This window comes from Natrix helvetica, assembly GCF_964273705.1.
Source record: "Natrix helvetica genome assembly, chromosome: 1".
NCBI classification, from domain to species: Eukaryota; Metazoa; Chordata; class Lepidosauria; order Squamata; family Natricidae; genus Natrix; species Natrix helvetica.
The window spans coordinates 129,892,714-129,914,603 of NC_138548.1; the positions used below are offsets into that span (position 1 = coordinate 129,892,714).

Consider the following 21,890-nt stretch of genomic DNA (forward strand, 5'->3'; position numbering starts at 1 on the left):
CCTTCATGCCACAAAGCCAAAACTGGATTACTAGGTTCTTTGCAGAAATTCAAGGTCCATATGCTAACTCCAGACATGCCAGATGAAACACCCCATGCAGAAACTTTGCTCGGTATATATTATACCAGAAAAAAGAAAGCTGTAGCCCAGAGATGAATTTCCAAAGCTATCTACAAGCAAAGGCCTCAAGTCTCTAGGAGAGCATGGTTTTTAGAAAAGACCAAAGAAAAAGAGACGAAAAAGATGAAAAAGTGAATACGGCACCACCCATTTCTTGTTTCAGCCTCTCATCTCTGGTACAATCCTCTTAGTAGGTAGTTCCAGGTAGTTCTTGAGAGGGAAAAAAAGATTCCTTAATCTGGGTTTTAAAAGTTATTTGGTACTCTACCAGTTTACCTCTTCTTGTTGTTGTTAATTGCGAAGTCGTGTCCAACCCATCGTGATTCCATGGACAACGTTCCTCAAGGCCTTCCTGTCCTCTACCATCATTTGGAGTTTATTTAAGCTCATGCCTACTGCTTCAGTGATTCCATCCAGCCCCCTCGTTCTCTGTTGTCCCCTTCTTCTTTTGCCCTCAATATTTTCCAGCCTTAGGTTCTTCTCCAATGAGTCCTTTCTTCTCATTAGGTGGCCAAAGTATTTAAGTTTCATCTTCAGGATCTGGCCTTCTAAAGAGCAGCCAGGGTTGATCTCCTCTAGGACTGACTTGTTTGTCCAAGGGACTTGCAGGAGTCTTCCCCAACACCTTAGTTCAAAGGCCTCAATTTTTTGATACTTAGCCTTCCTTATGGTCCAACTTTCACAGTCATACATTACAACTGTGGGAAAACCATAACATTGACTAATTTTATCTCTACTCTCTCTCAATTTCTCCCTTTGGGCCTTACTAACAAGTTTACAGTCTCACACATTTTGGGGTGGAGCTCCCAGCAAACCAGGGTTGTGTGAATCTGGTTTTGAGCTCCAAAAAGTGTCTAAAATGTTACAACAACCCTCCTTAAAGTAAGGGCTTTTATACATGAAGAGCTTGTCAGTCAGCATAGCTGATTTCCATCACAGTTGGTGATACAACGACATGACCTACACAGTGGGTGTAGATCATGTGAAATCAAATCCAGCAATTACAGATATGTATGGCACTAGGAAACATTTGCTATAATTATTAAAATACTGTTCTCTAAAAAAAAAACTTGGTAACTTTGCTTACCATAGCTGAGAAAGCTTCACAAATACTGAGTCCAGGACAACTCATCTATCACCATTTCTTAGCATTTTTAAGATACTTCTCCCTGAAATCAACTCACATATATACTACCTTCCGGGCTGCCATAGAACTTGGTACATTAATTTGCCTCTCATCTTATTCCAGTGCCACAAGAAGCAGCATTGCTTTGCTAACCTTAGCTTTCCAAGACTAGGAAATGATAGAAAGACAAAAAGAAATAACTCCAGAAGAACATTGCCAGAAAAACAACATGGACACATTCAGATAGTCACCAAAGTTGGCTTTCAATCTGAGAGATTCTTTACCTTCACCTTATTTCACTGCCTATCTTCCAACCAACATGTTTTTCCTCCATCATTGCTTTTCACATCATGCTAATCTATTGCTACTTCTTAACCTACCTCCCGTTCAATTTGGTCCACTTGACCTATTTCCATGGCTTTTAAAGCTACCGAAAACAAATCCAATGTATTATTTTCAATCCAGCATCAGATTGTGTCTGATAACATTTTAGCAACAGTGCATTCTGGACTACTGCGTGATCACCTGATTTATTTACTTTAGAAATGTATAAGGCTGCCCAATTCTGTAATGACTTTGGGCAATGTAAAAGCAATCATATAATCATAATAATACAAAAAAGCACCAGGGGAAAAATGTATCCATTAAAAGACAGTCAAATATGCAGAACCTGCCACTCACTCGAACCAAGAAAGATGAGAACGCAGCCAGGGTAAGTATGGATTTTAATGTATGGTTCAAACGTGTAATAGAAACCGGGGCAATAAGTATTATTTCCTTCTTCCACTTCAGATTTGGGTCTGAGGCTGTGATTTTCATATTTTCCCATCCTCATTTTTACTGCCTTCTACATTTTGCAAGTTAGAAATGTAATTGTTTTCTGATCTTCATCATGGGTTTTTTTTTTGTAACACAAATATGTTTGTAGGGCTATAAAAACAGACTCTGTTATTCAGTATAATTACCCAGCCACCAACTACCATTATCCTTCAGGACCATTTCAGCGTCAGGACCTAGGAAATCCACGGCCAATTTTGTAAGCACATATATATATATAAACTGCCAAAGTATCTTAAAAGTTTACACTAGGCCAGTGATGGCTAACCTTTTTGTCGTCGCCGAAAGCCCACACGCACCCATAATGCAATATGTCCATGACCCCTTCCATCCCCCGCCCTCATGCATGCATGTGTGACCCCCATGTGTGCCATGCATTTTGCCCTGCGCATGTGTAGATTGACCCCTGCATATGCCCCCACATGCGCATGGGACTCTGCACATGCGCACATGATGCCCCACACATGCCCTAACCCTGCACATGCATGTGTGACCCCACACATGCATGCATGACCCCCGCACATGCATGCGTGACCCCCACATGTGTTCATGACCTCCCACACGTGTCCTGCCCCCTGTGCATGTGAATACGTCTCCAACATGTGCCTCACCCCTCCATGCAAGTGCGGCAGAGACCCAAAAACCAGCTGGCCGGCAGAGGGGCGTGCACATACATGAGCTAGGCTGATGGCTCTGCGTGCCATCTGTGGCACATGTGCCACTGGTTTGCCATCACGGCTCTAGACCATACCTAAGCTGCTGCAAAAGAGGGAACACAACCTTGTCTGAAAAGCACAACAGAAATATTTAGTACAGTAAAATGTATTCCCAAGTTATGGACAAGGGAGGTTTCTTTTTAAAGGAAAACGTATTTCCACTCTTTTCACATTTTTTTCCACACAAAACGGAAAAAGCATTTATCAGGAGAAAACCAACCTGATTAATTGCATCCTTAAGATAATAATGAAAATGCATCAGTTCAGGAAATCAGCATAATGTATTTAGTTCATTTTATTTGAAGCTAAGGTTCTCTATTTATAATGTAAAATTCTCATTTACTGAATAGGAATCTTTAAGAATATCACCATATTCTTTTTCTTATTGAGAAGGTGAACACAATTGACAGAAGCTTCCTTGTAATTATAAACCATTCTGCAAATTGTTGGTAAATGAGTGTTAGGTATCCAAGGCCTTCAAGCACATACATCAAATGCTTCTGAGACAGCTGAGCAGTTTCCCATTATTGAATTTACTTTAATAAATGCATGTTAAAAATGCCCTTGTCTTCCAGATCTATTTATTTCATTAGCCAAGCCTTTGTATATGTGCACATTTAAACCCTGCGTTTCAATGAACCACATTTCTGCTGCTTGATTTGATTAAAATAGCAGCACTTCCAGGAGTACACCATATTTGTGTACTCTTGTGGATCAGATGGAGAGACAAACTGCAAAAGGGGAAAAAAAGCTTTGGAAAATGTGCTATCACTTTTGTGTATGCAGAAAACTAAACTATCATTAATTAATCTTATTATAAAAGTACATCTTTTATAAAATAAATCTTGGGGTTCACAGAGGAGCACAGAGATATGAGGCTGGTTAGTGCTAGGAAAGTCTACCTCTTGCCTTTTAATCAATTTTTGACAATGAATTTTAATCACCCTTGCTTCTTTTTATACACTGTTTTTAAGTTTTAATAGTTTATTTGTACACCACCCAGAGTACAAATTTGAAGAAATTCTTATTTAAAATTGGTGGTGATCTCTCTTTCTCTCTCTCTCTTTATATCTCATAATGTAGACATTGCCCTTAATCAACTGCTAAGTCACATTTTAGATTTTATAAAAATAATGTACATTTATCTAGAAATGCTGAATAGCAATACATATAGAAAACATTTCTTATATACCTTATGTTCTGAATACGTTACAAAAGGCTTTTACTGAAACTTAACCATCAATTTATTATTTATTACTATTTTAGAAAATTTAGCATAATATACATTGTATATATATTATTGCAGAAATTTAGGGTTACAATCGTATACAAACTTGCTATAGGAAAATCCTACTAAAAGTAGGATTGAATTCTAAGTAAATAGTGCTAAACAGATCACATAAGTTTATTATATGCAAAGAGTCCCATTTTTCCCAGTACTTCCAATATTTTTAATACTTTTCTAATACTTCCTCGCTTCATCAAGCTAAGAAAGGTAAGGGAATCAATTAAGAATAATTAACATCGAGCAACTCAGTTGGAACATACCAGTATGACTCAGCCTGGATTTAGAGAGATTTCTGCATTAAATCTCAGTATCACTTAACACATGGGAGTAGTGGAATTCGATTGATTAGGTTTTAAAAATGGCACTATTTTGGAGTCATGATACCTGGATCCCAGCAGTATTGTCAATGTTTTTCAATCAAATAAATGAACTTCCATTTACCTTCTTTGAAGTCAGCATTCTTCTTCCTCACTAGCAGGCTGAAGTTTTCTGCTGGATTGACACTTCCAACCTACAAAATACTTAAGTCAGTCATGTCCTCAGCCTCAGCTCTCATAGCCTTCTTCCCAACTTTAATGAAATACAAAGCTTAACTCTGATTTTTCCCATTTCTAGCAAAACCAAATAGGTCTTTTGATACTCATAAACTGCAGTGTCTTGGTCAAAACAGGATTTGAAAAGAAGAGTTCTGTAAGATGAACCTAGGATATGATGCCCTCACCTGAAATTGTCATACTGTTTAAAGATTACAGCAAGAAAGGTTTATGTTGCTTTCATACGCAACTTTTCCCAAATTGCAAGTTAATTATTCATTCTTACTTATGCTTATTTACAAGTCAAACGTATCAGCCAAATAAATACAAAATAGCTGCCCTAGCCATCTAATATTAGAACAAAAAACATCCATGTGGCTTTCTAGGAATACTTTAAACTCAGAAATTCCAAAATGTGAACCATAACGGGTGAAGAAAAGGCTAAGCCACAGGTAGCTCCTATAGGAATTAAGAGGTCAGAAGAAATAATGGATTTCACTGAATACATAGAATTGATACAGAAACCAATAAATAGTTTCCACCAATTACACGCAAGGGCTAATTTCAAACAAGGGCTACTTAAAATGTTCTTAAATGGGAAACAATTGCTTTGTTTTTTAATACTGTAAAGGGGAGGGTAACCTTGGTGCTCTCTGAGCTTGCTTGTTTTCTTGAAGATGTTTCATTACCCAAGCTAGGTAACATCATCCACATCAGTAAGGAGTGCTGTTTGTGTCAGTTTTATATTCTAGGAGCTTGCCTGTCAGTATTGGTGGGGGTGGTCTTAGAGATACATGAGACCAACAATCAAGTAAGCAACATCAGACCATCATTAAATAGAATATTTGCTGTTGGCTTCTTTGGCAGTTTCTTGATTGGGGTATTGCTTACTTGACTGTTGGTCTGATGTTAACCTTAGAGTTAACATATCCTGATCTGGGTGCTGATTGCTGGTGGAGAGTTACTGGCTCTTTTTTCACTCCACCAGAAAGCAGCACCCAGATCAGAATATATTAACTCCAAAGTTAACATCAGATCAACAATCAAATAAACAATACCCCAATCAAGAAACTGCCAAGGAAACCAACAGCAAACAGCCGAATCAAAGAATTTTTAAGACCACTCCCACAAATACTCCCAAGCAAGCCACTAGAACTGTGATGGGGAACCTATGGCACGCGTGTCACAGGTAGCACGCGAAGCCATTTGTCAGGGCATGGGAGGCTTGCCTTTGGCCTTCTTTTGAGGCCATTTCCCCCCCTCCGGGGGCCTCCTTGAAGCCTCTGGAGCACGAAAAACCGGCCCTACGGGCAAACCCAAACTATAGGAACGCATTTCCTGTTTACTCGTGAGGCTAGTTTTAGCCCTCTGGAGCCTTCAGGGGTCTTCAGGAGGCTTCCCTGAAGGCTCTGGAGGCAAAAAACGACCCTACGAGCAAACCAGAAGTCACTTCCGGTTTGTCAGTAGGGCCGTTTTTTGTCCTCTGGAGCCTTCGGGGACGTTCAGGAGGCTTCCCTGAAGGCTCCGGAGGACGAAAAACGGCCCTAAGGACAAACTGGAAGTCCGTTCCCGAATTTCAAGTTTGCCCATAGTTTTTCACACTCCGGAGGCTTCAGGGAAGCTCATGAAGCCTCCAGAGGGACTCCGGGGGTGCGAGGAAGGCTGTTTTCGTCCTCCCCAGGCTCCTATAAAGCCTCTGGAACCTGGGAGGGTGAAGAAAACACCAAAAATGGTGGGGGACCACTGGTCGTGCACGTATGCACACTGGAGTCGTGCGCATAGCATTATGGGTGTGGCACACCCACGCATGAGCCCCCCTGCACTCCCCCCACTTTTGGTACGTGAGTCAAAAAAGGTTCGCCATCACTGCACTAGAATATAAAACTGACAGCAAACAGCACTTCTTAGCAGCAGTGATGATGCTACCTAGTTTGGGTAACGAAATGTCTGTAAGAAAACAAGGAAGCCCAAGAGAGCATTAAGGACCCCTCATATCAACCTTGCCAAGAAGACTGCAGGGACTTGTCCAAGCAGTCTGAAGGACCAAAACTGATGAAGCGGAGGCGGAGGCGGAGGCGGAGGCGGAGGCGGAGGAGGAGGAGGAGGAGGAGGAGGAGGAGGAGAAGGAGAAGGAGAAGGAGAAGGAGAAGGAGAAGGAGGAGGAGAAGAAGAAGAAGAAGAAGAAGAAGAAGAAGAAGAAGAAGAAGAAGAAGAAGAAGAAATGCCAATCAAGCCCAGAATTGTGTATTATACAAGGAGCAAACAGATGCATTAGGAAAACTCGCAAAGATATTTCATTATTTCTTCAAGTATTTAAGGCACTTATCTGTGATTCTGGATGTGATGCAGAATCACCAATACTTATAACCATTAACATGTATGTTAAGATCCATGCATGTAATTGGGTCTTCAGAGACAACATGCATCTCTTTGCATTTCCTTATACTGAACAGCATTTGCCACAATCCCAACTTTACACTGTGCATCTTTCTGCTGAGGAGGCATACAACTAATGGCTCTAAATCCACAGAAGGCTGAATTATTTAAGAAACTATTTTGTGTTCTTGTAAATATGCCATTTAAATATTTTTTTAAAAAGAGAATGTATACTTAAAAGAGAGATCATGGCTTCAAAGAATAGGATGTAGTTTACATGCTTTGTTAATCACTAAATCTATTTGTGTTTGAAATAAAAAGTGTGTTCACAAGGGACATTATGAGGAAACCATTCATAAGCTCTTGACTTTACCCAATTGCAGGCTAATAATCTATAACACTCTTTCAATCATCATACTTTCCACACATGGAAAAAATGACAAAATAGGTCATTGGGTATGACCTAAAAATAGGCCAATCATCCAGTTCTTGGTACTTGCTTGCCTCATCAAGAAAGGATACCTTTAACACAGTAGCCAATCCAACTTCTTCTAGGGCAGAATCTTTGCCAAGAATACTTACTGTAACCACATTGCCTTCAGAGAGGCTTGCAATCCTGAAACTGGCTTCACCATCTTCTGCTTTTGCCTTTTTAGCGTTGGGGCCATCTTCATTACTGGAATAAGATAAGGCCATCAATCTGAAGAAATTCTTCTCAAGATAAATTATCTAGTAATCACATATGCTGCGAGAATAGTTTAGAAGATACATATTAGGCATTCAAGTGTCCTTCAAGCTCCTTCCAAATTATACTTTGTTTCAGAACTTATTCAGAAAAATAAGGAATCAAATCTGATGTCTGAATGATGAGATGTCTACCCAAACTACACTACCAGCTGCAGAATGCCTTTTCTGAATTCCGGAAAATCAAATATTATCGCCTCTGTATTTTACTAATATATCCTCCTCTTGACATGTGTATATATGTGAATACTTTAATAGTACTTTGCAATCACATCCAATTCTTTTTTAATGTTTAAATTGACATTAGCGATAATGGGAATTTTATATTTAAGGGGAAAAATCTATTTACCCTTCTAATATAATTTGCTAGTTCCCATCTTCAAACTGATAGCTACTAAGTACTTCTGTACACAGAAACCCAGAATGTCTTCTAAACCATCTTTCAGATTAGTATACCTAAGAGCTTATTAAACATCAGTTTGCAGTTGTCAGTACTTATGAGAAAAACTCCCAATTAAATATGCTCTTGTGCTGGATGACCTTCAAGAACATTCAAATCGGCTTCCTAAAAACAAGCCTTAGGGTTTAGCAAGATGCAATTTTAATGTCATTATCTGTACCTTTCTCTCCATTAGACAGAAGAAACGAACATTATGTACACATATCATTATGACAAAAGGCCTGCTTGTGGCTTAGTCCCCTATTTTTTTCTAGTACAGTATATGCAGATGGAAGACATCCTTTTCATGCCAGATTTTCCTTTCCTGTGAGGAAAAAAATTCCATGTCTCCAGAATATGTTGATCCTTCATTATTCTTGTGTGACTGGGCTAAATCCCCTGAAGTACTGTGTAGAAAATTACGCTATAAACTCATTAAAAAGAGCAAGTCCAATTTAGCCCAGGAAAAGTTTAATGACTGCCCCTTACATATTAGCATCAGGATCTTTTTTGAGCAGAGATGGATATCTTTCCAAAGTTGGGGTAAGAATATTTCTTTCCTATGTTTAGGTGGGCGGGTGAATTTTCCCCCAAAAAAGTGCATTAAGTCATAAACAAACGTTAAGATGCTTATTTAGGGTGCTATTATTTGTTTGTAGGGAAAGCTGTATCCCATGATGCCATGGACGAATTCTAAAAAGACCACTGCTGGAGATCTATAAGCTTCCAGACATACTTCAGAAAAATAAAATGCATATTTGTAAGACAAATAAAGGATTTGCCATCCCAAAACATTCAAGGAACTTTTTTGCGTCTTTATTTTCCAGACCAGCCTAGACCAAGAATTCTTGGTGGTCCCTCATCCAACTATTGACTACCCAAATCCAGCCCTGTTCAGCCAGATACTACCACTTGCTATTGTTCCACTAAAGAGCTCTAGATGACAACAGGTCTTTAAGGATAGATAGAAGCTAGCTTTACATACAATTAGAACATTGAGAGTGTCTTTGGATATCATGTTATTGAACAAATACTTGCGGCCAGGCCATCCATCCAAGAGGCAATGATGTGCCCCCTATAGAAAGAAATACCAAAGGTGAGGAAAGATGACAAACAGCTAAAGAACTATTGTTGCAGTGCTGCTAACTCACTTGTCTTTGAAGATGGACTGAGCTGTCTTCTGCTCTTTTATTTTGCTTTCCTCCTTCAAGGGAAAAAGAGCTTTTACTTTCTGAAGGGGAGCCTGGCATTTTTCCGTCACTTTCTGGGGGGCCTTCAACATGTCTAAGAGGTGGTTTTCAATGGGGGGTAGAGGTGCATCAGGATGAAAAGCTTTATGTTGCAAGCACTGATGAAAGATCACAAGAGAATAAGCAATGTCAAATCAGTAAATTAATGGGTCTATCTATGAATCAGTCTATCTATGACTCATTCAATCCGTGACAGGTATATTTTGCACTTTTCTTGTTGTGATGGAAGATACTTTTCAATGAATACAGAGTGAGATTGCTGTAGAGGGCAAATATGAACTTGTCCTTGACTACATTCTGAAAGTAGACGACATTGTATGATATGGTTTGTGATGAAAGGTTTAAAATATTGCAAACATTCATGGTCACTATTGACAGCATATCAACAATCAAACTCTCATTGATGAGTTCACATTAGACTACCCAAAATTGTGTAGAGACCTGATAAATGAATAAAACTATGGAACTACTTCCCTTTGAATGTAGAACTTTTCCATTCTTTGTTGAAGTTCAAGAGGAAGCTAATACAATACAATAGCAGAATTGGAAGAGACCTTGGAAGTCTTCTAGTCCAACCCACTGCCTAGGCAGGAAACCCTATACCATTTATCCAACATCTTCTTAAAGACTTCCAGTGTTGGGGCATTGACAACTTCTGGGGCAAGCTGTTCCACTGATTAATTGTTCTAACTGTCAGGAAATTTCTCCTCAGTTCTAAGTTGCTTCTCTCCTTGAATAGTTTCCACCCATTGCTTCTTGTTCCAGCCTCAGGTGCCTTGGAGAATAGTTTGACCCCCTCTTCTTTATGGCAGCCCCTGAGATATTGGAACACTGCTATCATGTCTCCCCTAGTCCTTCTTTCTATTAAACTAGACATACCCAGTTCCTGCAACCGTTCTTCATGTTTTAGTCTCCAGTCCCCTAATCATCTTTGTTGCTCTTCTCTGCACTCTTTCTAGAGTCTCCACATCTTTTCTACATTGTGGCAGCCAAAACTGGATGCAGTATTCCAAGTGTGGCCTTACCAAGGCATTATAAAATGGTATTAACACTTCACGTGATCTTGATTCTATGCAGCCTAGAACTGTATTGGCTTTTTTGGCAGCTGCTGCACACTGCTGGCTTATATTTAAATGGTTGTCCACTAAGATTCTAAGATCCCTCTCACAGTTACTATTATTGAGCAAGGTACCACCTATACTGTACCTGTGCATTTTGTTTTTGTTGCCTAAATGTAGAACCTTACTTTTTTCACCATTGAATTTCATTTTGTTAGATAGTGCCCAATGTTCAAGTTTGTCAAGATCCTTCTGTATCTTAAGCCTATCTTCTGGAGTGTTGGCTATTCCTGCCAGCTTGGTGTCATCTGCAAATTTAATGAGTTCCCCATTTATCCCCTCATCCAAATCATTGATGAAGATGTTGAAGAGTACTGGGCCTAAAACAGAGCCTTGGGGTACTCCACTGCATACTTCCCTCCATGTAGATGCAGTTCCATTGAGGACTACACGTTGAGTGCGGTTGGTCAGCCAGTTACGAATCCATCTAGTGGTGATGCTGTCTAACCCACATTCTTCTACTTTATCTAGTAGTAGGTTATGGTCTACTTTATCAAATGCCTTACTGAAGTCCAAGTAAATTATATCGATGGCATTCCTCTGGTCCACTAATTTATCTTTTACCTAAATTTTTGTGGAACTAATATTGAAACACTGGTTTGAAACTAGAATACAATAATGAAAAAAAATATTGCTGTATCAGAATTTAAGTCTATCATATATTTCCTGATAAGGCAAATAGTAAATGATTAAAGTGTCTCACATTTGGAAGCCCCCAACTTCTCTATAGTGACTCCCATGAAGCTATCCAATCCTTCCAATACAGAAACTTTAATTTTTCCATGTATCATTCATATTGTCCTGTGAGACTAGAATAAGCAATATGCATTGGCTAGTCTACTTGGGACTTGGAGGATTAAGCATTGCAGGAGGAAATGCTACATAGCTTATGTGAATTGCTGTAATATGTGTTTCCTGTTGCACAAAAATACAGAGCATTCTGTCCTCAATACACATTGCTCATTTGCCAACCACAAAACATCTGGGGTAATCTGAAAGTATTTATTAATAATAATTTATTAAACCTGGATGCCATCCAACCCTTAACAACCCACAACAATCAAATAATTTACTGTAAAGTCAATAAAACATAGCAGCGCTTTTTACTGCAATAATGAACCTACTTCATTCTTGCATAGAGGAGCTTGTTTCATGCTATGATAGTTTATATTGTTATGAACAGGCAAGTTAGTCTAAATTGGGTAAGAACCGGTTCCAATAAAATTGTGGGTCCCTCTCTCTTTTTATTTTAGATTATAGATTAACCTGGGTATTTGATATATGCAAAGGTGGTCAGAAGATGTTGATGGGTTTGGTGGTTGAGGATATTACTTATGTTCTTATACATTTTAATTCCTTTGCTAAGATTAACATTGTTGTGGTTGTGTTTATTATTTACTCCTACTATTTAAAACAGAAGGCTTTACATTGTCCACTGCTCCGCGGCGTGTATTCCTCTCAATAATTAAATGAGCTGGATCAATCTTAATCTTGATTGGTTTTTTTATAGTGTAGTGAGTTGTGAAAACCCAATCAGCATGGTCCACTTATTGTATCAGAGAGTGTTGTGCAACTCAATATATTTTGTCTTTCAGTAAGCATAAATTAAGATAGTTTAGTGTGCCATTCTATTATTTGATTCAAACATGATTCTGATCCCACCCTCATAGCAGATGGAAGGGGCGGGGGGAAATCCCAGAAAGAAATCCCCCAACTTCAGTTTTGTACTAACATATTTTATTTCCTCCCCTTTATTCAAAGAGTTGTCTAACCATCTTTCCAGCCACTAAATTCAAATCATTCTTTTGGTCTCTTGGGCAATTGTTTTTCTTTTTTTAACTGAATATATCAGGTTTTTCAACATAGCAGTTCACAAACTCAGCTCTCATTATGGAGCCCAGGAAATGAGAGAACTATGGGATTCTGCATAGTTTTGGTTAAGCGAGGTGGGCCCAGGGCTTGTAAGGAAGGTAATAAGGTGGGGAATTCATACAGCCATGGTTGAATTCCTGTACAGCTGCTGGCCCCAATAGAATTTGGCCAAGTTAAACTGGGGTGGGTGGGTGGGGGTGGGATCAATCAATTCACACAAGATGAACCCAACTGGCTACATAACCCATCTGGCTGAGAAGAATGAGGGAAAGTTTTAGTAACTTACCTGGTACAATCTTTGAAACAGGGGATTTGGGAATTTGCTGGGTTTAAATATATCCACAACAGTCCCTTCACTATCATCTTCACAAACCAAAGACATAGAATCAATCAGGGAGTCAACTGCAGACAGCTGGTCCTCTGGATTACCAAGTATAGATAGAGAAATAGTTAATACAATGCAACATATTTTTCCTGCCATTTTACATATTTATTTACTCAATGTGCTGTCTGTATCTCTGTTCATATTTAACATTTCATAGAATAGACATTAAAAAAAGTAAAAGTACCGGTAATAAAGATACAAGGTATAAAGCAAAACACTAAAAATGCAAAGAGCACATAGCAACATCATTAGTATTTAAAGGCTTGCCTAAAGAGTGGTACTACACTTTGACTCATTTTGAAGACAGTATTCTCCAACTTCCCCTTCAGATGTATGAAGCTTAAGAATTTTCAGCAATGGCCAAGCTAGAAGGAGAAATCTGGGAGATGAACTCCATAAACCTAGAGGGGAACCCTGGTTTTAGAAAATCTATCATGAAAGATCAGGATTTTTTTCTTTTTTTGGGGGGTGGGGGTACAAAAAAATCTTCTGGAATTCATGCAGTACTCAACTGCAACCTCCTCCTCTTCCAAATCCTAACAGATTCAGACTGTGTCATTTGTAAACATTGGTATACGAATTGAAAATTGGTTTTCACTTTTTATCCCTATAACAAAAATTCTATTGAGTTTGATGGGATGAGAATGAGTGTATTATAACTGATCCAATTTGGACCATTGAGTGGATACTTGAATCTCCGCCTCCCAAGTTCTAGTACAACCCTATTACAGATAATAAATGGGCAGCATCAAACTACAAAAGAGAAGCACAGAACTATATACAATGACTATAAATAGGCAATTTCTAGATATCCCTGACATCATCCCTGTTTATAAAGTTAAATTGTCTTGGATTCTCTGCACAAATTCTAAAAGATGTCACATTTTCTGCTTAGTTTCATCCTATTTTTTTCTGCCAAGTGTGTCTCACTATAGGTTGTTTTTAAATACAACTAAAAGAATTATTTTAATGTCAAGCATCTTCAGAAACTTATCTTCATTCTTCTGATCACAGCACTCTCATTTCTCCCATTAGGAAGGAGTCTGTCTTTTATCTGACAGCTTTTATTCTTAAATATATATTTTAACACTACAGTATTTTACTTTAGGAGTGTCATTTACATCATCTACATTTAAGATAAAGAACAATCTTTTTTTCACCTTTAAAAAAAAACAGTTTAGAGCTCATAATCACTCTTAAATGGCTAGTCCTAACAGAACAATCTTCGAACTGCATTTCTGCACATCACCAACCATTTAAATGGTTTTAATCTTTTAAATGATAGAGAGAACCCAGTTACAAAAGGAATACAGGATTGATAATGTCTCAGTGCATAGTGGTGCTATTAAGAAATATACACACACCCTAAACTCAATCTTAATGTGAGAGGAAATGTAACAAATTCTTTTTTTTAAATATATTTTTATTATTTTTACATTTAAAACAATGCAGTACCAAGAAGTTGAAGTGACCATACATTCATATTATATACAACTAGTCTCACCCATTAACTATTAGCCTATTTAGTATATTGTCTATCCTTCTGTCCAATTACAATATATACAGTTTGTTCCAGTCTTGTCACCTTATCTTATACCAATCATAAAATCTGTCCCAGACTTCAAAATATTCTGATTCCCCTTTATTTTTAAGTTCAAGAGTGAGCCTATCTGCTTTGAAATGTAACTAATTCTTTCATTTAGGAAGAGGGAAGGCAGACCAGCAAATCACAGGAAAAAAATGTATCTCAGACTATGCACTGTATCACAAACCCATCATTTGTTGCTTGAATACAACAAAGGACTCTTTCAGTCAGATGAAAGACACCAGGAAGCATACTGTTGAACAATATATTCTGTACTCTCCCCTTGCTAGGTTTGATGAGTCCATTTTCATAGCAACTAAAGGATATGTTAGAGTTGAATAATGGTGAACTACCCTGATTATCCTTAGGCACTTAAGATCGGTGCCAAAGACTGGGGAGGAAGCTTAAAACTAAACAAAAACGCCTGGAAAATAGTCTAAACACCTGAATGTATATTGAGAAGCCACGATTTCTAATAAAATGAAAGATCCACACATTATAGACACATGATTCAAAATGTAAGCTCACCTGTTGGGGTATACTTTTTATTATTTTTTAAGGAGGAAAACATGTAGTGCCTCAAATCTTCCATATAGGGTAGTTGCACATAAGCCAAACACTAGAACAAAATAAAAGAACATGGCAAGAAAATGCAGTTGGAATAAAAGCATTTTATGGATTTAAAACAACAACAAGTAATAGAATGTAAATTACTATTTACTGTATTTTTCGGAGTATAAGACGCACACGCACACCCCAAAGTGGGTGAAAATTTCAGTGTCTTATAGACCAAATATGGGCTCATTTTTGGGATTTCAAACCCTCCGCGCATTACATTTTCACCCTCCCTGACCCCCAGAAGCACTCTATAGGGCTCTGCATGGACCGTTTTCACCAAAACCAGACCCATTTTTGGGCTCTCAAACCCTCCATGCATCGCATTTCCCTGGCCTCCAGAAACACCCTGCAGGCCCAAAATGGACATGTTTTTGGCAAAAACGGGACACACGGAATGTTTGGGAGGCCAAAAATGGGCCTGTTTTTGGTTTGCAAAGTGCTTCTGGGGTCCGGGGATGGCCAAAATGTGATGCGCAAAGGCCAAAAATTATGTTTTTTCTTGTTTTCTTCCTCTAAATCTAGGTGCGTCTTGTAGTCCGAAAAATACGATAATTAAAACATTCAATATAGTACAGGAAGGTAGGCTGGGTGACCGGGCCATCACTCTCTCACTCTCAGCCCAACCCACGTCACAGGGTTGTTATTTTGAGGAAAATAGGAGGAAGGAGCAATAGGTATGTTTGCCATCTTGTGCTATTTATAAAAAAACACAGGAATCAAAATATCACCATCATTATCCTGATCTGGACTGTATTTTTTGGAAGACTATAACCAGTATCAACTACTCTCAATACACAGAGACTTTTCTTCTTGTATTCAATCTTTCATACAATCTTAAATCATTTACTTTCATATCAGATACTTTGCATCAGAAGAACTTGACATTAGTGGCCCTCTTATATAATTTTACTCTAGATGAACCAAGCCTTAGATATTTATACTGACAGAAGCTGTATTCCTTAACTTTTCTAGAATATAATTGCCTCTGGCTCCTAAATTGCTCCTACAGACGATTTTTACTTTAGCAAAAATTGGGGCACTACCCTTTAAGATAACAACTGATAGATAGACTAACCTCCCACACAAACGCTGTACTTTTCTGCACTCAGAATTGATTCTGCATTGCATGTGCTATTATAATACCCATTGCCATACATAGCCCATTGAAACTCATAGTCTCAATTAATACTAATTTAAGTGCTCCTGATTATGGCTTTCCTTCTATATGTTCAAATCTCAGAAATCATTTTAAAAGGTTGCAAAATTCTTATTTGATGGTCTTGGCTTTTAGACACCACCTGGTGCATCCTTCTATTTATTAATTGTTGGGGTGTTTTGCCTTCTTTTATTTCTTTTATTCATTATGTTTGCTGTACTTTACTTTTATGACTGACTGGTCTTGAGCTATAAATAAATAAAGTAAAATAAAATAAAATTGCTATGTTATGTACTTCGATTTATTCTAACCAACTCTTAGTACGTTCCCCATTGTTAAATGTAAATGCTGCAGAGATGACACAGCAGTACAAATATTTTTGCTGGACTTACCCACTGAACAGTATAATAGGATACAAAAATGGCTTCTTGTATGAATCATAACGGTTTGCTGACTGAGTCATAATGGCCTGAGTCATACATAATGTCAGGCCGTAAGGGGTGGGTTCACATGTTGTTCTAATGAGAAAAAAAACCCCTAAAATGAACTCTATTATTCTTTAATGACAAATATTATGTGTAACACAAACCTCACAGTGACGCAGAATTTATTTCAGTGACACAGCAACTGCATAAAGACTTATTTAAAACTCCTCTGAAAATTGATCCAGATTCAAAATGAAAAGCCCCGTTTTAGCCCAATATGAGGTCTAAAATCTTTTGAAAATATTAATCTGAAATTCTCCATTCTTTCTGCGATTTATCCTATTTAGTGTTCTTTTTCTCTGCTCTAATGATAGGCAATTGAATAGGAAGGAGGAAATCTCCATAAACATTATTGCTCTGAATTATATTCCCACGCTCTTCAGTCATTAATATTACCTCATATTCCTTCTTAATTAGTGGAAAGGCTGCTCCAACCTGTGGGTGCGATCTCCGATCATAAACATACCGTACTATAGCCACCATGTCCAACTCATTTAAAGCATTAATTAGGGCAGAAAGTGCAACTGCAGCAGCCTGTAAAAAAAACCTCAGTTATTTCTAATGTCGTTAGAACTTAGCAATTGGAATATTAACGAAGAATCAAAGAAATGAAGACACAGATTCTAGAAGTAAACTCTTAGCTTCTAACCTGAAGCTCAGCTTTGGCTCTTCAAAAGCTTAGCAAACCATTATATGGCAGAGTCAGGTCACAAAAGCAAGATTTCAGTTAAGATGCTGCCTTTAAAACATATTGTACTATCTTTCAAATGAAAGGGAGATTATATAGTGCTAAGCACACATATACAAATGTGGTAATTATCTTCCCAAAGTTGCTTTGGATGAAAAGTTATTGCAACAAAAAAGAGTCATACAAAAACCCCTCAGTAAAACATAATTTCAGTCCCACGTGGTCACCATCTATTCACTATTTATAGCATTTCTCAAAAAGACTAACCTCATGTGAACAAATACTCTTTTAGACAGAACTATTCAGTATGGATACCTAAAATTTATCTCTTTTCTAGATTATATATATATATCCTCCCCCTCTCTCTCCAACATACCCAATAAATAAATACTTTCTTGGTGTTATTTGCTCTTGGATTAAAACTGGGTTGTTTTCCAACTCCATGCTGTTCCCATTATTCCTATAGCAACTGAGCTTTCTTTCATTTTGCAAAACTAAATGGAAAATTGTCAACTCAGCTTTTGTTCAGTAAGCTGACTGTTTAAAGATACATGAATAATTTATCCAGTATTAAGCTTAGTTTATCTCACCTCATCATCCTTTGCTGCGAAGACTTTCAGGACTTGGTTCCCCATATATCGGTATGTCTGAACCTAGAATGTTTCCAGAAAGTTAGCTATGATACTGAGCTCCTTAAGGAAGCAAGTGCAAGTGTTAAGAAGGCCAATCCAGCATTTGAAAGATTAGATGGGAAAGGGTATTATATTCGTATACATAGCTTTTTTTAAGGAGTTGGCTTGACAATAGTTGGTATAGACCTGTGTTTCTCAACCTTGGCTGTTAGAAGATGTGTGGGCTTCAACTCTCAGATGGTGGCTGGAGAACTCTGGGAGTTGAAGTCCACACATCTTCAAGTTGCCAAAGTTGAGAAACACTGAGGTAGACAGACAGACAAACAGTTTATACATACATACATACATACATACATACATACATACATACATACATACATACATAATCTCTCTCTCTCTCTCTCTATCTGTGTGTGTGTGTGTGTGTGTGTGTGTGTTCCAGCATAACTCTGGAACACTATGAGCAATTTCAACCAAACTTGGTACACAGATGACTTACTCTCTGGAAACAAATACTTAGTGATGTCAGAGCGAGAATGGATTAGGCAAAATGTACACTCATATACACTCCAAACCAAGGGTGACTTGGTACATTGCACAATCATAGGAATTGATATGATCCTGTCAACGTTCACTAGCCAGGTCAATAGTTGTAATACTTGTGTGCAAGCTCTCAAAAATCATAGAAACAGTGAAGACAACACAACACAAAATGAAACAGCAACACAAAAGACAGTCACATGAATATCCTGTTGGCAAAAACTGCAGAAAGCTAGTTTATGAGCCCCACAGTGAGAGAACCAGCAATGTGCACAGATGGAACTTGGGTCTCATTCCGCAGATGGAACTTCTGGGGCCTGCACTCAAGAAAGTGTTTAAGGCCTGTTTAAACAACAGACCTAGTAATTTTTCAAAACAGCATTAAATCTGTGTTTATAAGGAACACACATAAAATCTGACAACCACTGTGGGAAGTATCAATCAAGCGTTTACATGAGTAAATATGTAGCAATAGCAATAGCACATGAACTTATATACCGCTTCACATTGCTTTACAGCCCTCTCAAAGCAGTTTACAGAGTCAGCATTTTGCCCCCAACAATCTGGGTTCTCATTTTATCGATCTCAGAAGGATAGAAGTCTGAGTCAAATACCTGTGGAAACAGGGATCTGGTCTCTCCTGTAGCCTAAGCCAAAATGGGGGAAGTGAAGAACAATCACGGGTATGTTTTGCTTTGTGTGAACCTTTTCCAACAACTTTGGTTGTCTCAAAAATGCTACACAATGCTAACCTCAAGCAGATCTTTTTCGTTTCTGATTTCCTTCATCTTCCTTTATTAGTTTGAATAAATTCTTTTACTGCTATTTCTATTATGGAGACAGATGGGGTATTTAAGCTATGAGCATTGAAAAACTGATTCAGTAAAGCCTGTGGGCTTATCGGATTTCAGTATGCAGTTCTAAATTTTTTATTATAGTATCCACAGAATTCTAACTGGGACAAACAGCAGCAGGAGGACTTCACCATACACAATATACATGGAAGGATAACATATCATATAACTATAATATAAACCAATTTGAAAGCACTATTTCTGTCACAAATTAGTAGTCAGATAATCTGCAACTCATCTGTAGCAATCTGATTGGCCTGTTTAAATATGCAATTGGATAACATCTGAATTTTGGACACACCAGAGAAGATCGGCAGAATCCCAAAACAGCAAAGCATTTCCCATCCGTCCTATATTTCATCTGTTCCTCATCCACTTTAGAGAAAGGAATGATGTCACTCCCATACCTGAATCCTACAAAATTAAAGAATGATTTCCGACGTTAGTGGATGTTCTAAGAAAATCTAAAATAGGCAGTGAGAGTGGACAATATGATGAGTTAGCCTTTGGTGGAAAGCCCTTTCTGATGAAACTGGACTGAATTTTCATTAAAATAAAGATAGGGGAACAAAATGGCAGAAGAATATTCTTAGTGGCAAGTATTCTAAACAGAAATTTCTTTTCTATTATTTTATAATTTCTTTTATAGAGACCCACTCGCCTCATCAAAATTCTTTTCACTTGGTTTGACACCAAGTTATTGCAACTTAAAATATTTAGGGAACTAGGAAGAAGACCGTCTTATACAAATGGTCTACTACACAATAGTTTGATGATTTTGAAAAGTTTGATAAACTTTCTGTAGGTTTAATTATGGACATGTATTCCAAAGCCATTTTTAATTTTCTCCTTCCTGCAAAGCATATCACATTAACCTATTCTGTCACAAATCATACATCTGCTCACTTTGACTTCCTATATTTCATCCTAATGTTTATGCCACAGGCTACACACAAAATGGAAAATGAGTTTAATTTTGAACTCAAAACAATCACATTTCAAAGTTCTGCCTAAGATTGGTCACAGTTCAGTAGAAACTAAACCTGGAACACCAGTGTTTGGGTCAGATAAAACTTGCAGATATCCCACAGTGATTTTATAGAGTAAGTAGGGCAACATTGATGTGCTTTCCCCCCTCTCTCCTGTAAGCAGTTCCTAAAGTTTCATATCTTGCTACCATTACTGATCTTTCAGAACTTGGTTTTCCTTCCTCCCTAACTCCTGTCAGCTACCATCATCTTTGCTTCCCCGCCCCTTATCCTCCCAAACTACTGTACATTTTGATCCATACCCAGGACAAAGCATCTCCGTTTTGTTCCATGTCCAGATTACATTTTTTGGGTTCAGGCATGAGCCACATGAAATGAGGTATTTCACCCTGAGAACAATTTATGTGTAAACCATTTTCACACTCTAATTCTGCCACATTCACTAAGTGCACTGATTTTTTATTCTTTCCTTTTGCAAAATTAGAATTAGTGGCAAAACAAATCAGCAGAAGATTCAGAAAAGCGCTCAGAGGAATTTACAGAACAAAAGGCGATAAGATACACTAGTGTCCCATGAAAAAATGAAGAATCTATTGAGCAAATGTGCAGGGTTTTTTCCCCTAAATTTTCTTTTCTTTTATTATTTAGCTCTGAAAAACAGCAAGGCTGCAATTTTATTTGCATCGCACGGTTTCACAAAAATGGATATCTGCCACCTAAAGCCCTTAGAGATCCAAGCCATTTTTGTGGAATATCTAAAACACTTTAGGTGTGAATGTCTAAGATGTCTCAAAAGGACACTCTGAAGAAACTAGAGATGCAAAGAGAACAAGAGCAAACAATTTCAGAGGCAAGAACAGGGCTCACTTATGCTGCTTTACTGGGCTGAATGTTTTTCGGCATTCAATTTCTTCGTTTAAAAAAAACAAGCAAAAAGTGTGATAAACAGTGAAATCTAATTAGCTTTTTCTACTGACTCTTTCTTTCCATTAGTACAAATAGTAGAGGATGAGTCCTCTCGGCTGTGCAGGCGACCTACCGTATTTTTCGGAGTATAAGATGTACCTTTTTCCCCCAAAAAAGAGAGTAAAAATCTGGGTGATTCTTATACAGCATTTTTGGCCTCCTGAAACCCCGCCCACTTGGCATTGCATAGCCTTTAGGAGGCTTCCAGAGTGCTCCTGGGGGCTGGGGAGGGCAAAAATAAGTGAAAAGCAGGCCGTTTTTTTGCTTGTTTTTGCCCCCCAGCCCTCAGGAGCACTCTGGAAGCCTCCTAAACCCAATGCTGGGCTCATTTTTGTGAAAAACAGGCCAATTTTTTGCTCGTTTTTTGCCCTCCCAGCCTCCAGGCGCACTCTGGAAGCCTCCCGAAGGCTAGTCATGCTCCTTTTTTTTGACAAAAAACGGGCCCATTTTCGCGAAAAATGGGCCGTTTTTGGGAGGTCTGCAGAGTGCAAAAACTTTTTTTTTTAATTTGCCTCTTCAAAATCTTGGTGCATCTTATACTCCGGTGCGTCTTATACTCTGAAAAATACGGTA

The 21,890-nt window shown here is 38.1% G+C and overlaps 1 protein-coding gene across 1 annotated transcript in view; it reads right to left on the reverse strand.

Annotated features, from left to right (window-relative positions):
* The window catches only part of XRCC5 (X-ray repair cross complementing 5), a 61,220-nt gene that overhangs the window by 23,141 nt on the left and 16,189 nt on the right, over window positions 1-21,890 (reverse strand). Inside the window, exons 9-16 of the mRNA XM_081938152.1 lie at window positions 19,664-19,776; window positions 17,927-17,989; window positions 17,045-17,182; window positions 14,918-15,008; window positions 12,706-12,839; window positions 9,331-9,527; window positions 7,579-7,672; window positions 4,529-4,598 (exon numbers count right to left, since the gene is read on the reverse strand). Coding sequence (XP_081794278.1) covers window positions 4,529-4,598; window positions 7,579-7,672; window positions 9,331-9,527; window positions 12,706-12,839; window positions 14,918-15,008; window positions 17,045-17,182; window positions 17,927-17,989; window positions 19,664-19,776 — 900 coding nt within the window. The remainder of the gene's footprint in view (window positions 1-4,528; window positions 4,599-7,578; window positions 7,673-9,330; window positions 9,528-12,705; window positions 12,840-14,917; window positions 15,009-17,044; window positions 17,183-17,926; window positions 17,990-19,663; window positions 19,777-21,890) is intronic.